The following is a 14,552-nucleotide window of genomic DNA, read 5'->3' as shown; positions in this document are numbered from 1 at the left end:
ATCAAAAATATTAAGAAGGAAGGGTAAGCATTGATAGCTTTGAGAAAAGGGCTTGTGTTAGGTGGTACATGGAACGGGCTGCTGCTGGTTGCTTTAATGCAATAGATAGAGTCCCCTTATATCATCATTTCTTCTTTGATACTGCAGAACAATGCCTTTCTGCTCTTTAAACTTGTAGGTGGTTTCTTTTTCTGTAGGTGTGAAGCCAGAGCTGCCAAACTATCTTCTAGATTTCACTGGCTTGGTAGATGAACTTCGTTAAAACTTAGCTGGCAAATATTTGCTGTCTTAATACAAACAAGCGTCTCAGGTTTTATATTTAATTTATTATCAGTTGCTGGTTTTGGTTTTGAAGGGATTTATATTTTCATAAGAGTAGAGCTTTTTAAAATTTACTCATGTCTGAATGAACTAAAAATTCAGGTAACTGGAAAGGATTTTTATCATCCATGCTTTGAGCTGTGGCAGGTACATTGAATTCGGTTTTCATTTCCCCTTCAGTGAAAGGTAGGAGATAGCAGGTATGGGGAAGTGGAAGGTTTAACTTCGGAAATCCCAAAGCAAAGAAATAGCACCAGCCTGTGTAAAGTTGTGTGATCTCCTATTGTCAGTTCATGCCATCAAATACGAATCAACTTACCTTAGTGGGGATGGTGTTTTCCCAAGCAAAGCTTGCATTTTAAGGAAACCTATGGGACAGAAGTCCTCTAGCACAAACAGATACCCGGCATAGGGGAGGAAAGAATGATAATGCTGTTCTCAAAGTCCAAATTCTGCAAAGCAGTTGGCTCCTGAAGTTCCTGGGGTCATGCAGTGACATCCTGCCACCTCCTGTTAACATACCTGGCTGATACTTGAAGAATAGTGGTTTTTACTAGCCTTTTTAGCTGCATCCAGCAATACGTAACCTTCGCATCGTTCTTCCCAGCAAAGATACTGCTCCTTTCACCTGCTGCTTGCAGCTTTTTGAAATGACACTGCAGCTCTGTTCCAATTTTACCAGCGCATTTCTCTTCAGGAAGTCCCTTTAAGCTGCAGATAAGTAGTTTCCATCTCCTGCAGTCTGCTGAGGCTGCCAGGCTGCGGGCTATGCAAGAGCTCTGTATTTCATAGTTTGTTCAGGGGGTTCTTCCTTGCAACCATAAGCATGCCTCTTAGGCTTTCAAATGACTGCACAAATGCTGCTATAACAGGGAAAATGTGTCATTCCCCAGTGTGAAGGCGTTTGTTTTTTTTTTTTTTCCTGATTCTGTCATCATTGCTGCCGTTCTGTAAAGCTTATAGTGAATATTTATCAAGGAACTCTCTTACAGTAATTTAAGGATAAACACTTTTACAATCCTTCCTATTACTGTTCTTCAGTCAGAGTGGAAATATTTATTTGCTTGATAAATTTTCATTTCTTGAAGGTGATAAAACCCATGAAATATTATTTTACAGACGTCACTAAATGTAATATTTAAAGAGCTCTTAAGGAATGGCTTGCCTAGCTTGATACAAACACAAATATTCCTATCACTCAAGTGAAGAAATTCAAGAAAGAAGGGTTTCCTGTTTAGGAGTGTAAATCAGAACAATCTCTCAGTGACCCTGGTAAAAGTTGGAACTGAATTACAATGACTTTTTTTGCAGGCCGATGCAGAGAACTTCCTACTCTAAATTGTTAGTCATTATTTAAATTGCATGCACAAGACATTACAAAAGCAAGCTTACTTTTGTGGAAGGCAATGTAATAGCTTTCACAAATACTACTTTGGTTTCTGTTTATGAAAAAGTTTGTGCTAAATTCCAGAGTCTGGTTTTGTTTTAGTTTAGAGATTTACTTTATCAGCTCTTTCTCTGGCTTCCAATGTATTTGCTTTATGCTCTCTGAAGAGTATCTGCAGCAGCCACCATTAGTCATGCTGTAGATACATGGATATCAGCACTGCAGTGGTTTTGAGAAAAGCAAATTAAAAGACCCTTTAATATTCTTTGAAGGCTACTTACACTTTCTTTTTAATTCATGCCATTTTAAAATTTAAGATTTAAAAGTAAGTTCAGTTTGAGGCCATCTTGCAACTAAGAGTAAAATTGTTTTTAAACTGGGAAGCTTAAAGCAATTGGTAAGCTTTTAAAACCATCTTCCAAATCAAATTTCCAGTTTAGGAGGGCAAGGAATTTTTGTGAAACTAAATGCAGTCAGACCTCGAGCCTTGTTGTGGCAGTGGAATACACCACTGGAGACAAGAGTAGGTATATTTGGACACCACTGTAATTTCATGGTCAGAATGTGAGAGGTCCAGATTGTGAAACTGGTATTCTGACTAAATACCACTATTAATCAGAAGGCAGTGTAAATATCTAAGTAGGGCACATATAATTGAGCTCTGCAACCTGCAGTGATTGGTAATTCTGTGTGTGTGTAGCTGTGTAGTTATGCAGCCATGCCAATGTACATCCTAACCAATGGTTTAGTTTGTTTCCTAATTGAAATTAAATTGTCCTTCCAGCTTCTCCCAGAAAAAACTGTATTAATGCTTTAATACGTGACTCTTTCTACAGAGGGGGTAAAATGCATTTGCAATCAGCTTTCATTAACTACAAAAATTGATGCTGAGCATCCTGAACTAAGGGATTACGTGAGAAGTCAAGGCTGGTGGAATGGAGACTCTGACTTCAATTTTTCTGAAGTGTTTTCTCTCACTGATGACCATTTAGCCTGCTCTTCTGGCAGGGAGAGCCTAGAAAAGCAAGGTGGTAAGTGTTGAATCTTTCTCCTGTGTATGCGGCGGGGTTTTTAGTCACCGCTGTCTCTTTTCAGGCATTCTGTCTGGAACATGTAACTGGGAGCGCCTCTACATGTGAACGATGTGGAGAGAAAGACCAGAGCTGAGGACTCACCCTAAACTTGCCACAGTTTAGGATGAAGCACTAATGTCCCCCTCAAGTTTAATGCTTTAACCCAGGATTGAAATTATAAAATAAGTTTCTTCACTGTTGTTCTGATGTGCGTGATGTGCCACTGCATTTGTGCTTTGGTGTAATTATAGTGACCCTACCTGCTGTAACACCCTGTGAATATATTCAGGCTAAAATCCTTACCTGGAATCCAAGCCATTGAACACTCAGGATTTTTTTTTTCCCCCTCCATATAGGTGACGTTTCTGCACAAGCCATGATTGATGTCCTGCGTGACAAGGACAGCGGTGTCTGTGTGGACTCTGAATCTTTCCTTACTACAGCTAGCATAGTGTCTGTTCTGCCTCAGGACCCTAGTTTTCCCTGTATTCACTACTTCACTGGCACGCCAGACCCTTCAAGGTAAGCCACAATTATGGGGTTCCTTGAGGGCAGAGCAGGTGGTGGGTTGAAAGATATTAAACCCTGCTACCCAAATTGGAACATGCTTCGAGAGCTTGTTCTAACTAGAAATGCAATCAGTAGTTACTGGTGTGTAATCTGACAGTCCTGTGTTACTGAGTGGCATCTCGATGCAATTCTAAGTGAGCGCCACTGGGCTGAAAGGCCATACCTGGAACTTTGCCTTAATTCAGAGGTTCTAGAGTAAATATAGCTCAGAGAGGTCCCAGGAACTACTACTCCAGCCTAGTTGCTTTCCAGTGGGTTCTTGTTGAGATGCTGAAGTTGTAGACTATTTTAGTCACCTCTCTTGAACAAGTGGGTGCAAAACTGAAACAAATAAAGTGTCTAACTAGCAAAGAGGTGATGTGTACTGTAGGTAGCTTCGCATGACATCTAAATGTTACCTGGGACTTGGAGATGTTTCTCTGTTACCCAATTATGTTTTTTATTGGAGGAACAATTTCCAGTTGGTTTAAACGATGTTATTCAGGAGATCTGCCACTTGCATTGAGTTAAAGAGGTTTTGGAGAGAAGAAAACGGCACCCTTGAACAGCTGACAGTCATTCCTGTAAGAAGAGTGGTAGTAAGCACTAGATTCTATTGAGGGCTACAGGAGTCATCCATGCCAAAGGGACTTTTCACCCACTTTGCATTATGCAACTCAGACTTTCAGGGTTAAGTATGAAGTTTGAGCTTGCTTACCAAAGCTTTCACTTGGTGCATATCCTTTGAGATAAAAAGGAGCAAAGCTTCAAATTGTTTTGGTGAGATTTTTGTCTTTTTAAAAGGTTGAGAACCTGGCTGTAAAAAAACCTCCTTGTTCAGAGGCCCTTATCTTACACTCTAATGCAGTAAAAACCACATTATTTTAAGCGTGCAGCTAGTGAGTCACATAAACTCTTAGTCAGCAAGGCTTCATGACAGTGATGGGAGGGGTAGCAGCAATGAACCTGCTGACTGTGTGCAGTCAGTGGTTATTAATCATGTTTTGCAGAAGTCTTGCATTTCTGGCAGCTTCTTTACTGCAGAATGCAGGGTGCAGTTTCTCCATGCACTTGACAATACCTACTCTCAGATTCTGTCAGTGGTTTTGATTTTAATGACAGCTAAATCTGGGGGGAGAAGGAGAGACGGCTGTATGAACAGAGGAGAAAAAGTGGTGCAAGGCTGAATGCTGAGATTTCTGTAAAACAAACTTGGAGAGGAAATACAGTCCTACTTTTCTAAAGAAGTGACAAAGCTGGCATGAAAGAGACCAAACATGATTATAGGTAAAAGGTCTAATAAAGTTTTACTGTTACATTAAAGGACATAAATTTATTTTGCTTGAGACAAGTACCAACTCTAGCCTAGCCTATGCCTAGTGCAGATGAATTACCTTTGCTGTTCTGTATCTGTTTTATTATAGCCTGGTGAATATTTCAATTACATATAAAATCTCTCTTATTACTGCAAGCAGTAATTCTCATTTATTTCAGGTCCATATTTAAACCCTTTCTTTTTGTTGATGATGTAAAATTAGTACCAAAGGTACAGTCGCCTTCTTTTGGCAATGATGATCCTGCTAAAAAGATACCTCGATTCCAAGAGAAACCTGATCGCAGGCATGAACTGTACAAGGCACATGAATGGGCCCGATCTCTCCTTGAGAATGATCAGGTAAGAACTGTGGGACCTGGAATTAAAGTAAATGTACATTCCTAACTCCATAATTTACTTCAGAATCATTCACTGAAATGCATTCTCAGAATTTTTGCATGTTTAGCTTGAATAATGATGCCCTCTGAAGGACAAGCTATTCTGCATGGTGGGTTTTCTGGTCATCCAGGAAGTGTTGCTCTGCTCCATTACTTTTACATTACTTTCTCAAACTGAGAAGCTGATGAGCTTATTCAGCCTCCACTGTGTTTATAGTCCTTTTGAAGTGATTATTGAACACTGGATGCTAGTGCAACATGGTATCAGCATTACATACTAGGATGATGGCAGGGATGTTATAATTTAAATTACATGGTGGATTAAGAACTACGTAGTTGGAGGTTTTGGGGCCTTTTAAGAGCTAATTTTTGTATGACAGTTTTGCAAGTCTTGATTTAATGGATTTCTGTTAATTTGTAAGAACTAATTGAAAAGGCTATGCAAGAAAAAAGGATGCTTTCCGGTGCCATGCCACAGGTACCTGAGAGCTAAAAACTTTTCAGTGTAGAAATCTGAAGTGTTAAAAATCTCTTATGGGAATAAATAAAGGCAGGAAGGGAATTATTCTGTGCAGCTTTTCCAGCTGATTGAGATACAGGGTTTGCTGTCATGGTGCAAGTAGTTTGATAACTGTTCTTTGATGTTTGTAATTACAGCTACAGCAGTAAACTGGGTAATTGGTTATAAAGTTTATCAGAGGGAGAGATCACTGGGGCATGCCAGTCACACTTATATTGGTATTTTGGGCAATTTCTGGCAGACCCACATAGTCATGTTGGATTTGATTTTCTGAAGTTTTCGTTTGCGTAAGTCAGAGTCTTGCTAAGATCATAACAGCATTCGGAGTCGCTCATTAGTGATTAAGGAAACCATGATAACCTTTGCTAGTACAAACTCTGTTTAAATGCAGTTTTGGCTAGATGTGGTTTTTAATCCCTCAGAATGGTTTATTTTAAAGTCTCTGGTCTCTGACAATGCCAGCTCTATATGCTGGATAAAACAAAATGACACTGTCTTTAGGAGAGAACTTCTTGTCTAGAAACATGAAGAGCAGTATGTCAGAATGGTACACAAAGCCTTTCCTGGGACCTGGAGTCTTAATGCTGCTACATTACACATAATTTCGGATTTAATCATCATCTTGCAGGTGATGATCTGAGGAATACGCGTATACATACTATGATCTGTACAATCCTACCTCTACTCTTCTGACATAGTTCTGTTTGCAGATTTACAGGTTTAATAAGTTGCTTTACTTCTTTCTCACGTGTGCAAGCATTACAGCATTTTCCTCAGTCCATCTCTCATTCCATCTGCCTTTAAAATCAGCAACTCCTTTTTGGTTATTTTTCTTAATGCGCAAGGTGTCTAGCACTGTTCCTTTTAGCCTTTAACCATTAAAAAAACCCCTGTTCACTGGAATAATTTGTACTTAAAAAGATTTTCTCATCTTTAAAAATACTTGAAAAGATCTCCATAATAGAACAGTAAAATGCTTTAATGAGTCTGTTTCCTGGTTAATTAAGTTTGGTTGTTTCATGCCCGTAGGATAAAGGCCAGAAACTGATGAGGATTATGTTAGACCTTGAAAGACAAGGGTTAGAAGCAATGGAAGATATCCTCACCCGTGCAGAGGTTCTGGATCCTGCTGAAGTAGTGGATCTTTTCTATGACTGTGTTGACACAGAACTAAAGTTCTTCAAGTAAAGTAAGCAAACACTTCCAATTCTTTAGATACTGAGTTTCTGCTGCCAAGTACCAGTGAATGTGAAATGTTGGATCCGATTCCAATCCTCCTCCTTCTCTTTAGCACTAAGCTAAGAGTGTTCAGAATCAGGTCCAAAGCCACCTTTCTACCTCAATGCATCTGCCCACATTGTTTCTGGAGTTCCTTTTCCCTGTGTTGCATTGCAGGCAGTTTTTATTTTTCTCAATTTCACTCTTGCTTGGAATGGATTTTAAATGAATTTTATCTCATTTCAGCTACGGTGGCTATTGCTAGCCTTTTCACTGGAAGACTGCAAAGTTCTTCAGGCCTTGAAAGAAAGTCTTTACACCTGTGAATTTGCAGGAAAACGTTTCTAGAGGAAAAAAAAATGTTACTTGCTAGCTGTATCTGGTTAACAAATTGCTTTTCTTTGTCCAATCTTGTGGTGTTCCTGTTTGTGTATGTATATAGTGAAAGGAGAAAGTCACTGACTGGTCCAATTACTTCGTGCATGCTGGCTAATTTAGTACAGAATGTTTAAATATGTATGTTGGGCAACCAATTAAAGCAAAGATTAACTTCATCAGGCTAACTGCCATATCGTCATTGAAAGCAATCTGGTTTGCCTCTGTTGCTCAGGACTAGGCTTGCAGCAAAGCTGACTCGTGTTTTCCTCTTGCTAATTCATACAAAGAATGGTAGAGTTGAAATCCCAGTTTTGTGGGGGCAGGAAGGTAAGTCCTGGTTCTTGACCTTGCTGTACTGGCCTCAGATAGGTATATCTGGTTACAGTAGCTCTGCTTCTGACGCTATGCCTGTACAAATGAGCAGAATTAGGTCCCCCAGGTTACGTTTTGCCTTCACCTGCACCCAACTTAAGGAAGCTTGTGTTTGTAATGCACCTGGCTGCTGCTGTAGTGCTGAGCACTGGAATGCAGAGCCAGCCTGGATGCTTAAGACATCTGTATATAACCTATTGGCTCTTAAGGTGCAATTAATAAGATGTCGTATTTATATACAAGCTACAAATTGGGAATTTTTTTAGGGAATAGATGCTGGACGTTGATCAGTAACACTTGACTGTTCTCCGTCTTTCTGCTTTTATACAGTTCTTCATAATCTCTATGCATATACATGGCCAGTGAATCCAGGAGGTACCAGTGAGTTACTGGTGGTTGTGGCAATCCAGCTGGTTAGGCTTAGAAATGTCTGTCTTACGCTTCCTTATGATAAGTGTGGTTCTGCAGCATGCTTCCCTTCCTTGACAGTCCTGCAGACAGAACTGCTTTTCATGTGTTTCCCTCTTGTAGCAATGAGATAGGGCAAACAGTTTTAAGAATTAAACCAGTGACCACTGTTTCCTGTCATGCAAAGATGGATTTTTTTTTTTTTTTTTTTAACAGGAGGTTCAGACAAGAATTCCATATCTTTGATAAGTGGAAGTTAGTTTATGGCATTAAAGTCCTTCACTGTTCAGGGAAGGGGATTGTGAAGAACCATGGAGTCCTCTACTGAGGAAATAAAAGCTCCTTAGGAGGCAGCAACACCTCACCTTGATACTGTGAGAGTTGCGCATTTGGGAAACAGTCATTGCCATATTGGCACATTTAGTTCTCAGAAGTTTTTGGAATGAAATTTTTCCATTCAAACTCATTGCTTTGGTGCTGCCTTACCTGACAACTGGCAATTGGACAAGAAAACATTGAGCCTTCTCACTTAGGAAAAACAAGCATGAAGATACTTTCTCTTATGGCCTACCTAATAATCTTCCCACTCACAATTTGCTCTTCCCACACTCTCTATTGCAGGAGCAACTCCTGTGCCTTGGTATTATGAAAATGGAAACAAGGGAAGGAGAAAATAGGCAAGGTAACCCTAAAATTAAGCTTCTATCTGCCTAGCCAGAATAGGGTCTGCAAGGGCTGTGCTTCATTTCTGAATGTGTTGTGCTATATGCACACTGTCCACTGAAGTAAATGGATTTCCCATGAAATCCACTTTTGGAATGAAAGGCTGCTTCAAATGAAAATACTCCTAGTCAGAGTACGTCTAACACATACCATATTGAACTTAAAAGCTGCTGCTTTAAACTGTTGCTTGCTGCGCACTTCGCATCCTGATAGGAGTCGCACTAGATGTTTGTGAACAAGGGGAGAACAGGGATAAAATGACTGACCCGTCTAGAGGGTTCAGATCAGGATATACCACTTCACACAAGTCTTTTGCACAACTTGGATCTGCAACCTTTGGGAGGTGGGAGGGAGGCAAGATGAAAGAATGCGTTCCTGCTAAAACCGTACTATATCTTATTTGCTTGTTTCTTAAGAAAGAAGAAACCAACGTTTGCAATTATCTTGTGGGAATTTATGTCCTTATTTGGAACTGCTTATGCCAGAACTAATAAATTGTTTTGAGCACAGTGATCCAGGTACTAATTTTCTAGTAATATGTTACTTTTGCTTCAGCCACCACTGGTTCTACAAGTTTGAGAAACCAGAGCACTCACATACCCTTAAAACTACCAATAGTCTTGAGTGCAGCAGTGGCTTAGTGGAAGGACACAGTGGGACTACTGGAAGTGACGGCTGGTGTGATTCTCTGTATCTCCAGGTTATAGCAACTTAGAAGCTTCAGTGGATCTTGAACAACAGTCTAGTATATTAAGGGAATAACATTACACCAGTGCTTCCAAATATGCACAGCCTTTCTGATTTAATCCCTGAAAGATGATGTTTGCATCTAATCGTAATAAAAACAGGAGTAAAATTTTTTTCTCCTTTAGTTATCTCCTGGCAGGTCATCTAGCATTAAGGAGCTGTAAAATCCTCATGATGGTACTTATTACAGAGCAGTACACAAGTTCCAGAACAAATGAGAATCAACAATAAGTCACCTTTAATAGTACTATAACAAAATATTCATCAAAGCAGTAATAAATGGTACTGGGTGTTTCAGCAGCAGTGTATGTGCTGGCCACTGCTTATTACTATATTCATGCATATTTATCAAGTAACTATAATAATGACAGTGACAGTAAGTATTGGTCAAAGCATCACTTAATTTTTTTCCTTTCACATGATGTACAGAAAGGTATCATAATAGGCTAGGAAAAGACTAATGGTGCTTTCTTAGAGGCCTGCAGGTGAAGAGCTGCTTACCCTTACACCATCTCCACCCTATGAGCATGCACATGTATGCGAGTAAGAGATAGATTGCAGGTGAGCTGCTGCAAGAACTAAGAGAAGAGCAGAGGTATGTGAAGACACAGTTACCTGTGTTTTCCCAATAGTTTTGTTCAAAGGCATGGCCATGGGGAAATATCTTTACCTGTGATCTATAATGTTATTACAGTTGTAACGGAGGGGAATTTATAGCAATTATATAAATTAATGCCATAACTGTAAATAGCCTGACTGTTGGCACCAGGCTCACCCTGGAACAGCAGTGCCCTTTTAAGGCTGGTGAATCATAACTGTTTAGATAGGAAAAGACCTTTAAGATTATCAAGTCTGTTAACCAGCACTGCCAGGTCCCACACTAAACCATGTCCCTAAGTGCCACATCTACACCTCTTGAGTTACAGTCACTTCCCTGGGGAGCCTGTTACAATGTTTGACCACCCTTTCAATTATGAAATTTTTCTTAATATCTAGTCTAAACCTCACCTGGTGCAGCTTGAGGCTATTTCCTCTTGTCCTATTGCTTGTTACCTGGGAGAACAGACTGACTCCCACCTCACTACAACCTCCTTTCAGGTAGTTGTAGAGAGTGATAAGATCCCCCCCACTTCTCTTCTCCAGACTAAGCAACCCCAGTTCTCTCACCTGTTCCTCATCAGACTTGTGCTCCAGACCCTTCATCAGCTTCATTGCCCTTCTTTGGACCCACTCCAGCACTTCAGTTTCTTTCTTGTAGTGAGGGGCCCAAACCTGAACATATTATTCAGGGTGCAGCCTTACCAGGACCAAGTAAACTTCCAGCCACAGCCACTCTTCCCCAAGCCTGCATGGGGTTGTTGTAACCCAAGTCCAGCAATTTCTGTAGGAAGGGGAATTAAAGAATGGTTGAGGGTGGAAGGGATGGCTGGAGGTCATCTGATCCAACCCTCCTGCTCAAGCAGGGTCACCTACAGCAGGCAGCCCAGGACTGTGTCCAAATGGCTTTTGAGTATTTCCAAGGATGAAGACTCCAGAGCCTCCCAGGGCAACCTGTGCCAGTGCTCAGTCACCCTCACAATCACGAAGTGTTTCCTGATGTTCAGACAGAGCCTCCTGTGTTTCAATTTTGTGCCCACTGCCTCTGGTCCTGCCACTTGGCACCACTGAAAATAGCCTGGATTCACCTTTATACTTTCCCTTCAGGTATTTATGCACATTGATGAGATGCTCCTGAGCCTTGCCTTCTCCAGGTTAAACAGTCCCAGCTCTCTCAGCCTTTCCTCATAGGAGAGATGCTCCAATCCCTGCATCACCTTAGTGCCCTTTGTAGGACTCTCTCCAGCATGTCCATATCTCTTGTACTGAGGAGCCCAGAACTGGACACAGAAGTCCAGGTGTGGTCTCACCAGTGCTGAGTGAAGGGTAAGGGTCACTTAGGCAGTGAAATGCACAAGAGTAATTTGTGCTGGGAATAGATTGCTTTTGACCAGACCTGAACTTCTGCAATCCAAAGACCTTACCCCAGGCTGCATATGAAAAGCAGAAGCTCATGTCTTTGCTGTAGGTTGTTACCTTTTTTCAGCCAACTCTATCTTAGGGGAGTGCTTGCTCCACATGGTGTATTTTGGACAATGAATCCTCACTGCCCTGTGTGAACAGTAGTAGCTCTAGTTGCCTGTTTAAAATGTAGGCTTTGGACCACTCATCCAAAGGCCTCCTAATTGCTGGGTAAAGACAGTCCATCACACAAAATGGTAAATAACCATTTGGCCAGCCAGAAATACAGGACAGTTGCCCTTACATACATACTTCATAGCATGTGTATTCACACACACCATTGGGTTTTTTTTTTTTTGCTTACAGTAGAACAACTTCTGTTTTCTTCCAGTTTGGAAAATTTCCATCTTCCTTCTCAAGTCAAGTCCATGACCACCCTACCCAGCTGGGCTTCTTCAGGCACTATCCTATAAGGATCTGTACTCAATAGGAGGTAGGCTCAACAGCAGCCACAGCTCCTGGTCATCTCTGTCCTCTTCATGCTTGATGAGAAGAGGATTGTGGGCCCATCTGTTCATGAAAGTGACATTCTGCTGCGATCTGAGGATAGGCAGAATAGAAGAAATAAAGGACCATACAAAGAGACTAAAGGTAGCATGTTAGCTTCTGGCAGTTCATTGAAAAATGGCTGAATAATAAGTGGAGAATTTCCAAGATACTTTAAAATTATGATGGAAGGGGAAAAATTAACTCCAGGCATGTATTGCAAAAAAGTATCCCGAGGTAATGTGTCAGCATGATTGAGAATTGTTTCAACACTACAAAGAATTTCAATTTTATGCTGCTTTTCTTAAAAAGTATCCACCTATATACAGTAATTTAAAAGCTGGTACTAACACTCCTGTAGTATGTAGTCCAGTTCAAAAAGCATCATGTACATTGCTGTTCCAGTCTATAGAATGTTAACAGCGCAGCACTTGCAATTCAAATACAATCTCTATCACTGTAATGGGAGCCCCTCTGTTTCAGATATTATCTTGATGTTGTTCTTTTTTGAATGCTAATCCAGAGAGCATCAAAAGACTCTTCTCATCTAACGTGTGTTCTTAATGGAGGATTTTTGGAGGGATCTGTAAATAGATAGGAGAGGTTTAATCAGAGGAGATAGATACATTTTTGGGGTATGTATTTTGGACACATTTCTACAGCAGGGATGCTGCATTTATGTCTAATCCTTGAACTGATACATATCGACATATATATACAGACATGTATTGCTTATGCTCTGTAGCCCTTCAGTGAAAAGTCTCTGATGAGATCATACAGCAGACAATTTAGACTGACAGAGGCTGCTATGAAAAGTCATGCAAAGTACCTTGACATGGAAAGAGAAAAATCCCTTTCAACTTTAAAGTTGAAGATAAATAGTTGGAGCTAACAATATGGAAAAGGCAGGGGTTTATAAAAAGCACAATATAGGCATGAGAGCTTTCAGCACCTTTAACTACCAGTTTTCAAAGCTGAATAGGTGAACTTCTGCTCTTACCACAGTGACCTGATACCCAGTTTTTAATTAAAGGAGAAGCAAGGTTCAGTCATTCATTACTTTCCCAACAAGGCTCAGGTACTAAGTCCTTTTGTTACTCAGGTATGTAAAACACCATGTGCAGGATTTAACTCAAAACACGTGATGGATGACACTGATCAAGTCACCTTTCTTTTGTGATTTTACAAGTTCATGAACAAAAAAACCCAACTCAGTATCTGCCTAAGTCTGCTTATGTGACACCACTGTTTTTAACATTAAGGGCTCTGCAAATTCAACACTCCACAGAACACAGCCTGCATGCCAAGCCACATAATTTTATTTTTAGCTCCTAAGACTTTAATTAATTAAGAGCTTTTCATTATATCTTTGGTCCCTGTTACCACTGTAACAAATCCCATTACTCTCTGTGCCTATGCTGGCAGTCCACTTCTTTAAGTTAATGCTGCTTTCTGTTCTTTATTTTCACTCCCTGCTTCTAGTCCTATTGGATAATTATCAGATCTTCTTACGTTTACACACTTACCTCTAGCTGTCTTGCTGGGATAGATTTTCTGAAATGGCTTGAATTCGTCAGGTGGGGGGAAATCTTCCACAGAATGGAAAGTAAATTTAGATTCAAAGTCATCTGGGAAGTTTCAGAGAAATAGACATCAGTCACTGTTAGAGACAGACTTAAAAATAATAATAAAAATGCCACAAGTCATTTCAGTTTAAAATGCTGACTTGTTTTCCCCTGGAATTGATAGTGGCTCATTCTGTATAACCAATCTTGGTGACTACTTCTGTGAGCCATCCAAGTTTTCTGGCTTAATGGCAAACACTGCCTGCTACTAACTGAAGTTAAGCTCCTGGCTGCAGTTCCAGTTTCCTGCATTGATGATACTGCGGTACAGAGGTAATTCCTAGGTGGTTTTCAAGCCATTTAGCTGTGAATGAATGGCCAGTTCACCAGACCACAAAAATAATTCTTATCAGTCTTTGCTCTATAGTATTGAAGCTGCTAAATATCCACAAACTGGTTTTAAGAATAGTAATATAAGGACATTATGGCAACTTTTCACAATCTTAAATAATTCTTCAGGTAGCTCATGCTTTTCTTGTCTACTCGATGATTCAAAGCCTGCGCAAAAAGCCTAAATTTTCTCTTATTATATAAGGTTGTACAAAAATGTTTCTAATGGCTCTGGTTATACTACCCTGTTAATGCTGTGAGAAAGTCTTGACTTTTTGAGGTCTGAGACCCACAGGCTTTTGTGCTGAAGTTGTTAACTAAGGCTAAGAGATCTGATTTAGAGGATATTACCGATGATGTGCATGTTTCCATTTTTAAGTGGTGGGTAGGGGTCATGAGCTGCAGCCCAGGCTGAGACTCCAGACTTGCTGGTAAGCTCAGTTGTAGGTGACCTTGCTGGTGGCTGTGGAGGTGTGACTAGCTTCCCAGCACCAGTTCCTGAAAAAGCAATAGCAGACCAGCGCATAAACATCATTGTGACTTAACAAACCGAGCATAAGCTTTGCAGAAGAGGAGGGGAAGTGTAGAAGGAACACAATACTGGGGGCAAACATACCCAGCTCCATAGCTGTTGTTTGTCAATC

General features: G+C 40.4%; 2 protein-coding genes across 4 annotated transcripts in view; one reads left to right on the top strand and one right to left on the bottom strand.

Annotated features, from left to right (window-relative positions):
• The window catches only part of SCRN1 (secernin 1), a 37,444-nt gene extending 28,269 nt beyond the window's left edge, over positions 1 to 9,175 (top strand). Inside the window, exons 5-9 of the mRNA XM_061464887.1 lie at positions 2,545 to 2,739; positions 3,138 to 3,303; positions 4,825 to 5,005; positions 6,593 to 6,752; positions 7,028 to 9,175. Coding sequence (XP_061320871.1) covers positions 2,545 to 2,739; positions 3,138 to 3,303; positions 4,825 to 5,005; positions 6,593 to 6,751 — 701 coding nt within the window. The 3' untranslated portion in view covers position 6,752; positions 7,028 to 9,175. The remainder of the gene's footprint in view (positions 1 to 2,544; positions 2,740 to 3,137; positions 3,304 to 4,824; positions 5,006 to 6,592; positions 6,753 to 7,027) is intronic.
• Positions 1 to 14,552, bottom strand: part of WIPF3 (WAS/WASL interacting protein family member 3) — a 303,238-nt gene that overhangs the window by 265,424 nt on the left and 23,262 nt on the right. For all 3 annotated transcript variants that reach the window (XM_061464885.1, XM_061464884.1, XM_061464886.1), the window contains 3 exons: positions 14,260 to 14,406; positions 13,480 to 13,581; positions 11,344 to 12,537 (listed from right to left, as the gene is read on the bottom strand). In XM_061464885.1, the coding sequence (XP_061320869.1) occupies positions 12,497 to 12,537; positions 13,480 to 13,581; positions 14,260 to 14,406 (290 nt within the window). In that variant the 3' untranslated portion in view covers positions 11,344 to 12,496. The remainder of the gene's footprint in view (positions 1 to 11,343; positions 12,538 to 13,479; positions 13,582 to 14,259; positions 14,407 to 14,552) is intronic.

The sequence above is a fragment of the Pezoporus flaviventris genome, unplaced genomic scaffold (assembly GCF_033815535.1).
Source record: "Pezoporus flaviventris isolate CSIRO_AGI_PZ_B2104156 unplaced genomic scaffold, CSIRO_AGI_Pfla_v1 ptg000037l, whole genome shotgun sequence".
NCBI classification, from domain to species: domain Eukaryota; kingdom Metazoa; phylum Chordata; class Aves; order Psittaciformes; family Psittacidae; genus Pezoporus; species Pezoporus flaviventris.
Note: the sequence above shows the minus strand (reverse complement) of the source record. Positions and strands in the feature narration are given on the sequence as shown.